This window comes from Mastigoproctus giganteus, chromosome 12 (assembly GCF_048544385.1).
Source record: "Mastigoproctus giganteus isolate SK-2022 chromosome 12, ASM4854438v1, whole genome shotgun sequence".
NCBI lineage: Eukaryota > Metazoa > Arthropoda > Arachnida > Uropygi > Thelyphonidae > Mastigoproctus > Mastigoproctus giganteus.
In genome coordinates, this window is record NC_143586.1 from 97,306,265 (window position 1) to 97,322,969 (window position 16,705).

Here is a 16,705-nt window from a genome sequence, read left to right on the forward strand (position 1 = left end):
TCGACTTCATCCTCACTAACAGAAGATATATTGTGACTGATGTTACCGTCCTGAATAAGGTAAATGTTGGAAGTGATCACAGAATGGTAAGATGTACACTTGATATAGATGTAGGAAAGGAAAGGAAAAAACTGACTCGAGTAAATAATACAAAGGTCTTTGAGATAACAGAAGAGGAGAAAAAGCAGTATGTACTGGAACTTAAGAACAAGTATGAGCTTCTGCAGACTGCTGAGGACCAAGATATCGACGAGGAATATTACAACTTTTTGAAAGTGATAAAGCCCAAGAAACCTATAGGGAAACAGAAATCCAAAGAAGAAAAAATTAGTCAAGAAACACTTGTCATGATGAACCAAAGACGACAAATGAAGAGCAAGAAAAACACTGACAGGGAGAAAATTGAGTATACTGAGTTATGCAAAGCCATTAGAAAGAGACTCAGAGAGGACATAAGAAGATTTAACACAAGAAAAGTAGAACAAGCATTAAGGGAAAACAAAGGATTTAAATCAGCAGCCATGAGCAGTAATACAGAAAGACAAATGATACTGAAACTGAAGAATAGCGATGGTGTACTTATAAACAGCAGAGAAGGCATAATTCAAATAGCAGAAGACTACTATAAAGAGTTATACAAGGAGCGAGGGAATGATACCAGCAGTGGGGAAGATGGATTGCAAAGTAGCAACACATACGACATACCCGATATTCTTCCTGATGAGGTAGAACATGCATTGAAGAAAATGAAGAATCGGAAAGCCCCGGGGGAAGATGAAGTTACTGTAGAGTTGTTAAAATTGGGAGGAAGAGACATAACACAAATACTGGCAAGGCTCTTCACAAAGTGCATTAGAAAAGGTGCGATGCCTAAGCAGTGGAATAATGCAATCATAGTTTTGCTGCATAAGAAAGGAGATAAATCAGAAATTGGAAATTATAGACCAATTAGCTTGTTATCCCATATCTACAAGTTGTTCACAAGGGTCATTACTAACAGATTAGAAAGAATACTTGATGAGAATCAACCGAAAGAGCAAGCTGGCTTTAGGACAGGATTCTCAACTATGGATCACCTTCACGTAATATCACAGCTAATGGAGAAAGCAAATGAATATAAAACGCCATTATGCCTGGCATTTGTGGATTATGAAAAGGCATTTGACTCCATACAGCATAAGGCAATGTTTCGGGCACTGGAAAGACAAGGCATAGATACTCCATATATTATGATTTTGAAGAAAATATATGAGAGTGCTACATCCTTTATTAGACTAGACAAAGACAGTAGCAAATTTAAAATCGAGAAAGGAGTTCGACAAGGAGACACAATATCTCCGAAGCTGTTTACTGCTGCCCTTGAGGAAGCTTTCAGAAGATTAGAATGGTCGCAGAAAGGAGTCAATGTGAACGGAGAGTACCTAAACCATTTACGATTTGCAGATGACATTGTGGTCATAAGCCACGATCCGAAAGAATTAGAGGAAAATCTTAATCAGTTATGCACAGTTAGTAAGGATTTTGGACTAAAGATGAATATGGCTAAAACAAAAGTAATGATGAACAAGTATGCCACGGAAAGGGAAATAATGATTGAAGGAGCAGTAATTGAAAAGGTGGAGTCATATACTTATCTGGGACAAGTTATTAGCTGTAATAATGATAAATGGCTGGAAGTCAAGAGAAGAATAAATTTTGGATGGATAGCATTCAGGAAATATAGTCACATACTGAAGAGCAATATCCCAGTTTGTCTGAAACGTAAAATAATGAATCAATGTATACTCCCCACCATGACTTATGGAAGTGAAACTTGGGCACTCACCAAAAGAATGGAAGAGAAGCTAAGAACTACACAGCGAAGAATGGAACGAATTATATTGGGAATCAGACTGTTAGATAAGAAGAGAAACACATGGATTAGGCAGCAAACTCAAGTAAAGGACATTCTTATCAAAACTAAAGAACTAAAATGGTCTTGGGCAGGACACATAGCTCGAAGACATGATGACAGATGGACTAAGAAAATAACAGAATGGTACCCAAGAGGAGCTAGAAGAAAACCTGGAAGACAAAGGCGGAGATGGATAGATGAAATTCTTGAGTTTTTGAGTAGTAAATGGATGACCAGCGCTCAAAACAGAAGGAACTGGAAAGTTGCTGGAGAGGCCTTCATCCTGCAGTGGATTGAAAATGGCTGATGATGATGATGATGATGACTGTGCTTTTTGCTTGGATTTCCCAGGAAAACCCCAAGCACTGGTTAAGCAAAAATAACAATTGTTTATGTGGTCTTGAGATTGCTGCCATGTCACTGGCACAGCAGAAGATAGCCACTGTGTTGCTTTGAATGGGACTAATTGTCTTCTCACATTCAACCATCCCTTTATTCATAGTGGCAACTTTCTCCTGATGCCACGCTTCTACAATTTGTATGGTAGATTTTTTTGTGCAACAGTATTAAAAGCTTTTCTGAAATCTCTTAGTATGTGATGTCAAAATTATTATTATTATTTTTTTTTGCATCCAGTTCTTTTGTTATTGTGGCATAGTTTTCGGTGAGGTTGATCAAACAAGATTGACCCTTAACAAATCCACACTGTGACTGCAGTTTAACTGCATTCCTGTGTAGATGGTCCTGCATTACTTCTTTTACCAGTGACTCCATTATTTTTCCTGGCACATAAGTCAGGCTAACATCCAAACAGGTCTGTAAGAAATTTCCTTGGATTTGAAAAATTTGGGATGTGGTATGCTATTTCACATCCCTGAGTGATTTGACCTGTCGTCTTAGGTCTAAAAATTTGTGGCCCCAAGACCACAAGATTTAACATTGCCAGATATCAAATGAAATATAAACTTTGCTAGTATGAACCAGAGCTATAATTCTCAATACGTTCTACGTTGATATCAATATTTGTAAAAAGAAGAGAAGTTTACCTCAATATGATAAGTAGAACACTTCTGTATGATACTCTCCAGAAATCAAAACAAAAACAATTAAAAAATTGAAAATTTTTATGTTATAGTAAGAAATAATTAAAAATCAAATGAACACAATTAAAAATCAATTTAACTCAATTAAAAATTAAGTAAAAAATTGATTTAATGAAAAAATTGCAAAACGATTAGCCTTCCTGAAGCTGACATATGGTCAAAAAGTATTGTCAGCTTCAGGAAGGAAAATCGTTTTGCAATTTTTTCATTTAATTAATTTTTTACTTAAGTTTTAATTGTGTTAAATTGATTTTTAATTGTGTTAATTTGATTTTTAATTATTTCTTACTGTAATGTAAGATTTTCGATTTTTTAATTGTTTTCGTTTTAATTTCTGGAGAGTATCACATTGAGTGATCACTGAATTATGACTACCTACCTAACTTTGTAGGTCCTCCTTTTGTCCTCAGTACAGCTGCTATCTGACGTGGTATTGATTCAACAAGATGTCGGAAGCGTTTGGGAGGTATGGCCGACCAAGCTGTGTGTAATGTGGTCAACAATGCAGGTATGGAGGTGATTGGTGTATCTAGTTGCCTGATATGCCTTTCCAGTGTCCCACACGTGCTCTATGAGATTGATATCGGGGGAGTTCGGAGGCCATCGATATGCTGGAAGTCAGAACTGTGTTCCTCAAACCATTCCTGTACAAGTGCCCAATGGCTAGGCACATTGTTATCTTGGAAGACACCATCGCCATTCAGGAAAAAGTGTAACCTAGTGGGATGTACACAGTCAGCAAGCAGTTGATGATAGCAGAGACCACTGATAAATTGTTCCACATGCACTGGGGGTCCAAGTTCCTGCCAGTGAAACATTCTCCACAGCATACAACTGCCTCCACCAGCCTGCACTTTTGATACCATCCATGATGGATCAAGACCCCATATTGTTGATACACGACCATCCACGGTGTGGAGTAAATAACATGACTCATCCAACCAGCACAACTTCTTCCAGTCTTCTAACATCCAATTTGTATGCTCTTTGCACTAGGCGAGGCTATTACACCGATGAACCTTGCTTAGGACAGGATGCTGTAGGGGTCATCTGCTGTATAGCCCATATGTGCGAGCATGTGATGCATGGTCGCGGCACTCTCGTACCTCATGTGGTCAACGGGTTGCATTCACCTTTCATAGGGGTGGTCATAATTCAGTGATCACTCTGTGTATATGATAATATAAAAGTTGACTCTTCTCCCCCTCCAAAGAAAGCCAAGTGATTTCTTCTGCTGGCAATGTGATGGCATCAGATTTTTGTGATGTGATGGAGTCTTGCTAGTAGAGTTCATTCAGAAAGATCAGATGGTCACAGGGGCATATTATGCAGACCTTGTGAGGCATTTGCTTGAAAACATCAAAGATAAACCCCAAGGGAAACTCAGCAAAGGATTGTTGTTCCACATGGATAATGCATCTGCTCACAAGTCTGTCATTGTCATGGCTACACTGCATGACTGCAACTTTAAAATCTTGGACCATCCCCCATATTCTATATCTAGCACCATCAGACTTTCACCTATTTCCTGATTTCAGAAAATACCTGGCTTGTATCTATTTTTCCATTGACAGTGCCATCATTTCTGCAGTGGATGTATTCCTGAAGCCAAAGAGAGAACTTTCTTCAGGGCTGGAATCATTGAATTGCAGCATTGGTGGTAAAATTGTATTGACTCCATAGGGAACTGTGTAGAAAAGTAACATTATACCAGACTCCTCAAATAAACCCTTCATAATCAGGCCAAGAAATTTTCAAACATCCCTTGTGTATTTAGATGTATCACTGAACATGTTGACGATGTTCTGATGCTGAAATTTCGAGATAGGTCAGTTCCTGAACTTTCTGATCACACTTTCTACATACAGGAACTCCCCGACTTACATAATACTGGATTTACAGAAATTCGACTTCATGCAAGTTTTTGCCTGCCAGTGCAAACTTAAAAAAAAACTTGGAAACGTATTTTACATCCCATAGGAATAAATGGAGGTATCGTGAAAATATCGTAATGTGAACCCCGTAACACATTGTTTTTTTTTTTTTTTCTTTTCTTTTTGTAATTCATTCCAAGTCCTTGGAAGTTTAAAATTTTGCTATATTACTAAGCTTTTTATCTCTCCAAAAGGACATATTTATAACGGAAATTGCACTACCCTTTCATCGTTATCATATGTTCACATTATAACAATCAATTTTGAACGCCTTTGTGATATTTTTCTAAAGCACGTTTCTAGAGGTCATGACCAAAAAACAATAAAAACAATTTGCACTTTCTGGTTTATTGGACTTTTCTGTTAGTGCATCTAATTATAAACGGGTAGAAAATTTGATCTTATTGCATTTGCGATAATACTGATAACTGCAATTGTGTGGATTTTTGCATTATTATGGTGAAATAAGTCCCCCCTTCCTGAAATCTTCAATCATATAAAAATCAAATTTTCAGAAACTTCTCTTCATTCCTATTTACGTATTACAATGATGAAGGGAAAGCTACCAACGAAAAAAAGTGCAAGTGGTGGTAATGCCAGGAAACGAAACAAAATTGATTTTGAAATGAAGATGATTAATTAAAAAGCAGGACAAAGTTTGTCATCTATTGCAAGAACATTGGATCTCGCTGCTTCAACAGTGAGTACCGTTTTAAAGGACAGTGCACTATATGCACACTGTCAAAGGATTAATGTACTTATGATAAACAGTGATCACAAAAGAGCGTTCAGGTGCTATATCGAAGATGGAACAGCTGTTAATAATATGGACGGAAAATCAGATTCGGAAGCGAGTGCCTGAGTCTAATGACCATTCAAGCAAAACCAACAAGTATTGATAAAGATATTAAGGATAAGTATGGCGAACCACAACCCAAGTCTGTGGCAAGCAGTGGGGTGGTTTAATAGGTTCAAGCATCGTGCTGGTTTCCACAACGTTAAGTCGCCAGTGCTGATTCTGCAGCTGCAGAGAAATTTTGTAATGTGTTGGAAAGAAATTATTGATGAAGGTGGCTATTCAACGCAGCAAATTTTTAACGTTGACGGATTGCTCTGTATTGGAAAAAAAATGCTGCCTTGAACATACATTGCCAAAGAGGAAACAATGCCAGGTTTCAAGGCGTCAAAAGATTGGGCCACGCTCTTGCTTGGGGCTAATGCAGTCGGAGATTACAGATTAAAACCACTGCTTGTATACCATTCTGGAAATCCCTGTGCATTTAAGGGCATCAATAAAGCCACCCCACCCATGCATTCCGATCGAACCAGACAGCATGGATAACAATATCTCTCTTTGAGGATTGGTTTAAATGCTGCTTCATTTCCGAGGTTGAAAAATAATGTAAAGACAGCGATGTTTTTTCAAGATTTTTCTTCTATTAGATAATGCTCCTGGACATCCTATGCATCTAGAACAAGGGTTCCCAACCTTTTTTTTGCTTGTGGACCTCCGAGTCCTAACTTTACGTATGTGGACCCCCATATACGCATATGTAATATTCCTAAATGAAAATTTATTTGTAGGTTAGTAAAAGCTAATAATTAAACAATTACAATATAATATAAAAAATGTAAAATACAAATTTTGAAAAATTTAATTGATAAAACTGATACATATTTTTACTTGTTTAATTCAAAATTAGTAAAAAAAAAATAAAAAAAAAAAATACTATTTCAAACAACATATATAAATTTATTCCTAAGGTTAAATAGGATCCCATTAAATAGGCCCTACTAATGAGATCCTTGTGGCTGATGTTTTGATATTAGCATTTTAATATCTGGCTCCAATTTTGTGAGAGTCAGACGAAGATCACCTCTTTTTACTATATCAAGTCGATTACGATTTTTTGTTAACAACTGTGTTACACGACTAAAGCCAGATTCCACAAGGTAAGATGATGGGAAAACAATGACATACATTTTAGCTTTCTCCCATAAAAGCGGATATTTACGTGCAATGTCACTATTCTTCCATACATCATGCTTTCCTTTTTTGAATAGACTTCGGACTGTCTCATCAGACTGCAGTTCAACAAGTTCCTCTTGTAAATCAATTTCAACTCAGCAACATTTACCTCAGATGGAATCAGCACCCGATCTGGGATGTTCAGTTCTAGTAGTAGGTCCTTGAACCGAACTTGCATGTCTTCATAAATTTTTTTTAAATGATCAACATACACAACACAATCATCATCTTTTAAATCACTGCAAACTGAAGCAAGGTTTGGAAACTAGTCAAACGCACGGCGTGAGATATTAAGACTGTGCAATTTGAATTTTTCTAGGAATGCATTAATGGATTCTTTGCTAGATATTAAATCACAATTATGTCCTTGCTGCAGCTTATTAAGAGAATTCAGTTTGTCAAACACATCTGAGATGTAAAATATGTCTGTTTTCATGGCAACCAACTGTTCTCCAATCTCATTTTCGTTTAGAAATGATACAATACTGTCCCAAAGGATGACGAAGACAACTGCCTTTAGACAACCATTGCACCTCTGTATGCAGTACAAGACGGTCAAATCCTTCTTCATTTTCATCACAAAATTTGCGAAAGAGACGATCTTGAAGAGCATTAACCTTAATGAGTTTGACAGCTTTTATTACAAGAGTTAAGGCTTCATGAAGACGTTCGCTCAATCTCTTCGCCACCAGATGTTGGCAGTGAATCACACAATGTATGCAAAATACTTTTGGCAATGCATTTTTTAAATGAGTGATAAACCCTCTGTACCTATCGACCATGGAAGGAGCGCCATCAGTAGCACAAGCCATTAAATTTTCGAGTGGAATATTTTTTTCTCTAAAATAAGACTGGACTTCTTTAAATATTGTTTCACCTTTAGTATCTGTTTTGAGGAATCTTGCAAAAAGCATTTCCTCTGAGTTGATTATCATCCATACATCTTACATATGCCAATAAAAGTGCTTCATTGCCCATCAAAGTTGATTCATCGAGTTGCATTGCAAACTGTTTCACTTGTAATTGAGCAATAAGTTGATTTTCTACATCTTCAGACATTTCATCAATGCGTCTGGATATTGTGTTATTGCTCAAAGGAAGGTTATTGGTAATTTCACGTGCATTTTTGTTTAACATTGTTGAAATTACAACTGATATTGAAGGCAAGATGACAGTTTCACCAATGCTGTGTGGCTTTCCAGATTTTGCTGATTTCATATGATGCTAATAAACTGCTATCTTTATTGCTTGCTTGTTTACTTAAAATCTGATACAGTTTGTTTCTTCCTTGAAAATTGTCTCGTAGTTTTCGGAAATACTCCACTGATTTATTTATTTTTTTCTGTGCCTTGTCTCCAAATGGTGACGAAGCTTACTTGGCTTCATGCTATCATTAAGCAGCACAGTCATACATATAAGACATTGGTTTTGTGTTATTCTCTGGTGATTCAATAAAACCATACGACAGATATTCAGTCAAATATTGTCTTGTTTTCTTATTTGCATGAGCCATGTGTAATTTGAAAACAATAATAATATTATTAATCTCAAATATTTAACGTTTGAAATGCTTGTAGGTACTAACGGAAATATAGTTCACTAGAACAATAACGTTCAATAACACAAACAATAGATTTCACCACAACGATGCTAGTTACTCACTATAGAATGAAATGACTGCCTCTAACTGACTGACTCTTTCTAGATTAGTCGGTGCTTAAATAATGTTTTCTTCTTCGAGAATTTTCTGTGGAAATAAATTTTTTTTTGCGTCAACTAAAGAAGGTTCCAGAAAATATGAGTATCTTCTAACTATGAATTTCTGGACTTTTTCTATGACATTAGTTTATTTTATTATTAATATTTTTATTTAACAAATTATTTTATTTATAATATTTTATCATGAACTCCTTAGCTCATATTATGTGCATTTTTGTTTAATTTCACGTGGACCCCCGAAATACAATTTTTTTTTCTTGTGGACCCCCGCAAAGCTTCTATGGACCCCTGTTGGTCCATGTGGACCCCGGTTGGGAAACGCTGATCTAGATGATTTCAATTCGAATGTGAGAGTCTTATTTCTACCGCCAAACATGACTTCACTCATCCAAGCTATGAATCAGGATGTTATTTCAAATTTAAAAGCATACTATTTACATATAATTGCTCAGGCATTGTCTGCAGTAGATGATGAGAAAAATTTTATGTTAAGAGACTTTTGGAAATCTTACAACATTTACAACGCCATCTTAAACATTAATAAGGCCTGGGTGGAAATTACTAAAAGTTGTTTAAATGGTGCATGGAAAAAAATATGCCCAAGACACGTAAAAGGCTTTGAAGTATTTGAAAAAGACGAATCATATGAAGAGGTTACAGATAAGATTGTAAAGGTTGCAGAGCTACTTCAGTTGGAGGTTTGCCAAAGATGTGGAGGAGTTAATAGAGGAAGAAGAGAAGAAATTATCTAACAAAGAACTTACTGACTTGCAGGCAGCAATAGCGAGAGAAGAAAATGCTGATGAAGCTCAAGGTGAACTAAATGAAGAGCCAAGATGCTTCATCACCAGAGGGATAGCAATGGCATTTCATTAAATTGCATCGGTAATGGCGAGGTTTGAGAAGATGAATCCTTACAATGAATGATTCTTAAAAGTTAACAGAGGGGTGAATGATATGCTTGCTTGCTACAAAGGAATCTATGATGAAAAGAAAAAAGCCACCATCCAATAATATGTTCTTTCGTAAGGTTGAGCTACTGACCCCCTTCTAAATCTCCACAGCCCTCAACCTGCACAGTGGTGTACTTATCAGGTGAAGACGTAGATTCTGGCAATGATGCTTGAGAGGTAAAACTTACTGACAACTATGCCTGTCTCCTCTTTTTTTGTAATTTTATAATTTTGAAATTTTTTTAAATTGCATGCTTTTGTAATTTTTCCTGCGCATGAGATAAAAAAACTGAATAAATACAATAAATAATTCTATTTACATGTTCTTTGAACATTTCTTTTTTGATTCAATCAATTCAGCGAGCACAGTTGCGAGGTGCTGCACAAACATGGAGGAAATTCCGACTTGCATAGCGTTCCACAGAACGCAACTCTTTCGTAAGTTGGGGAATTCCTGTATATATATTTATTTATAATTTATATAGATAATATACAGGTGACCTCCGATGATAATTTGTTCCTTGAAAAACAGAACGCTAAGTGAATCCGCACTAAGCAAGCACCTCATTCCCATAAGGTATCATGTATTTGTGAGTTGCGGTCAGTGCCATGGGATATTTCCTAATGAATAATAAATGATAGTCAAAAGATGCACAAATGTCGGTCAAAATATTTAATATTCAAATATTTGTACATATAAAATATTCTGCATTACATATATATAATTATGTGGTAACTACTTACGTATCAAAATTAAACTTAAAATTCCAATTAAAATCATGAATTTAATTGATCTAAATTGATTTAATTTAATTGATGAATTTAATAATGAAAAATGTGTCGATTGGGTTGTACTTTGGCCCTCTTCCTAGTAAACTAAAAGGGGTTTTAATTTAAAATTCCCCTCAGCGTTACCACTCAACAATAAAGTCAACCAATCCTTCACGGCTTTGAAACCTGGCATGTTTTATTCTTCTTTCAATATGAAACTTCTTTTAGGCATTCGTTTCCAAAAAAGTTTTTAATTCTTATCTGCCATTATCAACTCTTCGAAAACGTAACTGCATTGGTTGCATTAATTATGATAGAGTAAATAGTTCGAGTAAACTGCCCATTATGCACATTGTCTAATACTGTACTGAGTGATGACTAGACTTCGGATAAATGCATTATATTCATTTATCTGAAAGTATTAGACATGGATGCTACAAGATTTCTAAATGTGTGTTGTGGTATCTGGTACCAACACATAACGAGCGTATCGGAGTTGCTGTTCCAACACAAACCACAGATGCTCGATGGGATTGACATCTGGGGAATTTGGAAGCCAGGGTAATACATGGAAGTCTTCCTCATGTTCCATGAACCAGTCTTGAACAATCTGGGTGGTGTGGCATGGCATGGCACATTATCCTGCTGAAAGACTGCACTGCCAGAGGGGAAGACCATTGCAATGAAAGGGTGTACCTGGTCAGCAATGATGTTTAGGTAGGTGGTAGACGTCAGAGTGCCCGGCACATGGATACCTGGACCCAGGGTAACCCAGCAAAATATTGCCCAAAGCATGACTGCTGCCACCGCCTTGTTTACATTCCATGGTGCATCCAGGTGGCATCACTGCCCCAGGTAAACGACGCACACGTACCTGGTCATCCACACGGTGCAACAGGAAACATGATTCATCGGACCAGACGACTTTCTTCCAATTACTCAAGGTCCAGTTTCAATGCTTGCATGCCCATTGTAGGTGCTGTTGCTAGTGAATTGTGGTTAGCATGGGCACTCGGAGCGGCTGCGGCTACACAGCCCCATTTTCAGCAGGGTTTGATGTACTGTGTTGTGGCACATTACTCCTGGCACCAGCATTCCAATTACCGGCTAGTTGCACCACAGTCGCCCTTCTGTTGCCACGTACCATCTGGGAGAGCCTTTGCCCACCTCAAGCATCGATGAGCTGTGGTCATCCAACACCTCACCGGCGGTTCGTGGGTTTTCCCTCCTTGTCCCACTTTTGGTAGGTACTAATCACGGCTGACCATGAGCATCTCACCAGCCGTGCTGTTTCGGATATTCTGTGACCCAGACATCTGGGCATTACAATTTGGCCTTTGTCAAACTCGCTTAAGTCTGTTGCCTTTCCCATCTCAAGAACAAAACTAACACTGATTAACGGAGCTCAGTATCTGGTGTTTTTTATACCGTGTCCCGACCTGTGCACACACCATAGTTCACCTGCAGTTGCTTCGATTTGCATAACGAATCACTGGTTGTAATGTTTTGGCTCATCGGTGTATATATATAATGCAAGAAAGAAAGCTTTCCAGCATCAGCAAAAAAAAAAAAAAACTTCCCATTTCACGTATTCATTCCCTTCAGCAGTTTGTCTAGTTCTTACCTTAATTTATTTAAGCTCTCCAATTGCATAGTAACAGATGGAAGTTTGTTCCATCAATCAACTGCTCACTGGCTAAAGGTAAACTTAAAATAGATGTCCCCTCATGTGCGAAGATTTGTTTCTTCGTGTGCATAGTGTTGAACAGGAGGAACAATTCCATCAACATTGAGCTTGCTTAATCCATTCACAGCCTTAATCATTTCAATCAAATCACTTCGTAAGTACGTTTTCTCCAGGTGCTGCAATTTGCAGAACTGAAGCCTTTCTTGGTAGGAGCCCCCTTTTGTTTCCCCTCACTAATCTTGTTGCCCATCTCTGTACCTGTTCCTGCAGCTTTACATCCTTCCAAAAATGAGGCCTCTAGAACTGTATGCAGTACTAGATGTGGCCTGATTATTGCCTTATACAATGGAATAATTGCCTCTTTATCCCTGCTAGCAAAATTCAAGTATATCATTGGCAGAAACTCCATAAGCTGCTCAAATAACTGTATATCTCACTGCACAGTTACCCCAGGTCTTTTTCATTTTTTGCTACCATCCTGAGTGTAATACTACACGGTACATTCCTCTGGGTTACTGCTACCCAAATGCAGTACTTTGTATTTGTCAATGTTAAATTTCAGTTGCCATTTCTCAGCCCATTTAACCAATTTTTTAGATCCTGTTGTAGTAGCATTCCATCATTACTGCCATTTACCTGCCAACCTTTATATCATCTGCAAAACTTGGACTTTAAGCCTGATATGCCTTCATAACTGTCATTGATAAATACAGAAAACAACAATGGGCCTAGCACTGAACCCTGGGAGACCACTAATAATATTAGTTCACATTAGTCCACTTGTCACCCTTTTGAAATTGTTTGGGTTTGAATCCTATTAGAGTGGGAAAATTTTTTAAGGCATTTTCAGTCAGTTCTTTAGTTAGAAAAACTCGTTTGGGGGAATAAGCTTCCCCTGTGAATTATTCTGAGTTTTTCAGTCTGTACAACATGTAGATTGTTTTGTTGTTGTTGTTATTATTTGGTTTTTAGGAGCATTAGCAATTAAGGCCATATTGCTCCGGGGATATGCAGTGGTCATTCCCTGACCTTTCCACATCCTCCGTATTTGGTGGTCACAGGCTCGAACTCTGGTCTAATCAAGAAGCATGTGCTGCGCCTGCCCTCCTGGCTATGGAGGCGCCTAGACTGTTTTGTGAACACACCCTTGTTCAGTTATTGTACACGACAAACTGTAAGAACTGCAGTAGCTTAAGAACAGCTATATATTGGGCTAAGAATGAGAATCCTGCAAATGTTTTATTGTAGTACCTCTTTTTGTAATTTTTTTCAACTTTCTTTGTTACCATTATTTCTTCAATTAGTATATTTATTTATGTACACATGTTTTTAACATTACAGTTACTAGATAAAAATTATCCCACATTATGTTATGGTTGTATTTAAACTACCATTAGAATATCATGACAACTTTTTTTCTTTTGTTTTTTTTTCCCTTCCCAGCATTTCTACTATCATGGTAGTTGCAGATCAAGGAAATTGGCTAGCTGATGTTGTTTTTGTGGTGGAAGGAACGGCAAACTTGAGTCCATACGTAGACAATTTGAAATTGAATTATGTCATACCAACTTTAGAGTAAGTAGCATTTGGTCAGTGTAAAATTTTAATATAAAGTAGCTCATTCAAAAAAAAAAAAAAAGAAGTTTTTCTTGTTCTCAGAAATTAAATTTTAATTTATGCTACAAATTTGCAAATGATGAAGGTACAGTAGAACTTCGATTGTCAGTCACCCTATTAACCATCAGTCTCTGTTAACCGTCACTTAACCCCACTAAGCTGTAATGCATTGTGATATTGGCACCATGTATTGCTCAGTCTTTGTTTACAACTTACTGTATACGGTTGTACTTTAACATCTTGTTTCATATTTTAATAATTTTTATTTAATAAACCCATTGAAATGACAGAAATGTAAGAGAGTAGTGTTGGGATTATCAAAAAAATTGAAATAATCAATCGACTAAGAAAAGGTGAAAGTGCTAGAAGTAAAGCATCGGTTTATGGAATAGGAAGAGCAACAGCAAATGATATAAAGTGTGATTCAGACAAAATTGAAAACCACGTGTCGAAAATGGGAACCACTGATGGTAATGTTAAAAGTCGTAAAACAGTGAAGCTTGCTAAAAATGAACAGTTGGATACTGCAATGTTTCAGTGGTTTTTTCAAACCCTAGTCAAGGAATTCCATTTCGGGACCTATAATAATTGAAAAAGCCATTGAAATCAATAAAAAATCTAGGCAGAGATCCTTCATTCAAGGCTAGCATTGGATGGTTGGACAAATTTAACTTTCGCCATGGTTTTTGGCAGTTGTCGATCCAGGGTGAGAAGCTAAGCTCAGGTAGAGCTGCAATTTCTGTTTATCATGAAAAACTACAGAAGGAAATAGCTGATCAAAGTTTGGTTAAAGACCAAATATACAACTGCGATGAGACTGGCATTAATTGGAAGGCATTACCTCAAAAGACACTGGCCTCAATAAGTGCACATATGGCACCGGGATATAAGAATCAAAAAGATTGCACCACTATAATGGTACGTGCTAATGCCAGCAGTAATCATAAATTGCCTTTGGTTGTTATAGGAAAACCAAAAAAAGCCTAGATCATTTAATAATATCAATTTAAATGCTTTGCCAGTTAAATATTTTTCACAAAACAACACGTGGAGGAGCCAAGATATATTTCATGATTGGTTTCATAAAATATTTGTACCATGTGTAAGAGGCGCCTCCGTAGCCAGGTGGGAAGGAGCAGCAGTGCATAGCACACGCTTCTTGATTAGACCGGGGTTTGAGCCCGTCACCACCAAATATGGAGGATGTGGAAAGGTCAGGGAATGACCACCGCATATCCCGGAGCAATATGGCCTTAGTTGCTAATGCTCCTAAAAACCAAACAACAAACCATGTGTAAGATCACATTTGGCATCAAAAGGTTTACCACAATATGCAATGCTATTGATGGACAAAGCATCTACTCATCCCATACATGTATGTGATTTAAAAAGCGATGATGGCAAAATATCATGCCACTTTCTGCCAGCAAACATGACATCTCTCATTCAACCGATGGACCAAGGCGTGATTGAGAGTATGAAACTTTGTTATCGCAAAACATTCATTCAAAAACTTGTTTCGGTCAGAAAAATAAATTAGATGTGATAGAGTTTTGGAAAAGCTACACTATATAAAAGATGCAATTTTCAATGTCGCTGATGCCTGGAATGATGTTCCAGTTCAAACAATACAAAGAAGCTGGAATAAGTTGTGGCCAGAAATATATTCAAATGATACAGAAACCATTCCAAAAGAAACTGAGATTTTGCAGTTATGTTCGAATGTTCCTGGTTTTAAAAATATTTCGATGGAGGAAATAAATGATTGGCTGGATATGTACAAAATGGGCATTGAATGTGAAATTTTAGACGGCAATGAAATTGTGCCAAGAGTAATGGATGATTTTGAAACTGAAGAAGAAAAACGGCTGCTGCTGGAACAACAAACATAATTAGCCACTGGTTAATTATGAATAAATGAAGCTGAAACTATGTCGTCAAAGTGCATTAAGTGGTTCGATGGTACAAGAAGCAGCAGCTGCTACGCAAGTGTTACTTTTGTGTAAAGTTCGTAACTGCCTCCCAAAAGGCTTGAGGTGTAATGAAACAAAAGAAATTGACTGAATTTTTTAGAAAAGAAATTTAATTATGTAATATTGTTTTCTTTTAAATTTCTTTAATGACATTAGAATAATATTGTTTTCTTTTAAATTTCTTTAATGACATTAGAATAATATTGTTTTCTTTTAAATTTTTTTATGACATTATTAAACGAATGTAAGTCAAAATATTAAAAGTAGATATGTATGTAGATTTTTTGATGACCTGGTAAAAAATAAATAATAATTAAAGAGTAATTAAATTTCATTAGGTTATGTATTATGTAATAAAATAACAAGTTAGTAGATGACCCAGTCTATTGTATGTATAATGTTTTCAGTGTATATTATCCATCCATTCTGTTATCTATCATGGTCTTGGTCCCGTACCTTAATGGACATTGAAAGTTCTACTGTACTGTAGAAGTTTTCATTTGATCATTTCAGCTTATCAACATTCTAATAAGTTAAAATGAAAAGTTATAATGATACAACTACAAGTTTGCTCTAAATAAATCAGGTAGTAAAGGAGTTCTAGCACTCACACAAGTAACATGATTAATTTGAAAGATGAAACACTATTCTATTAGGAAATTCTATTCTTCATGAATTTATTAATTTATATTTTGGGTAGACGTTGTAAGCTATATAAACTTTGCGTGGTGGAGGAAGATACTATACATTACAACCAAATTTCTATGGCCTTTATTAGATAGTAGATTTGTGAAGGGAAGGTTGGAGGAAGAAAACAAGGTTGAGCTGACAATGGCACTGTGATTTACATCTTGAAAACTATCTGAACTGATGGTAATGTTTGTTGTGTAGAGATCTTATTGGTCTCCCTTAACTATCCTGTAAGTCAATCCAAATCTGTGGCTATCTGCATTTGGAGTTTCTGGTTCCTCTGTTATGTGATCTGGAAATGGTTTGGGGATGGGGAGTTTTAGACCCCCCTCAAA

General features: G+C 36.7%; 1 protein-coding gene across 2 annotated transcripts in view; it reads left to right on the forward strand.

The window, feature by feature from the left end:
- LOC150077291 (mediator of RNA polymerase II transcription subunit 25-like) overlaps positions 1-16,705 on the forward strand; it is a 763,048-nt gene that overhangs the window by 17,229 nt on the left and 729,114 nt on the right. For both annotated transcript variants that reach the window (XM_090386696.1, XM_090386697.1), the window contains exon 2: positions 13,534-13,665. In XM_090386696.1, coding sequence (XP_090242822.1) covers positions 13,547-13,665 — 119 coding nt within the window. In that variant the 5' untranslated portion in view covers positions 13,534-13,546. The remainder of the gene's footprint in view (positions 1-13,533; positions 13,666-16,705) is intronic.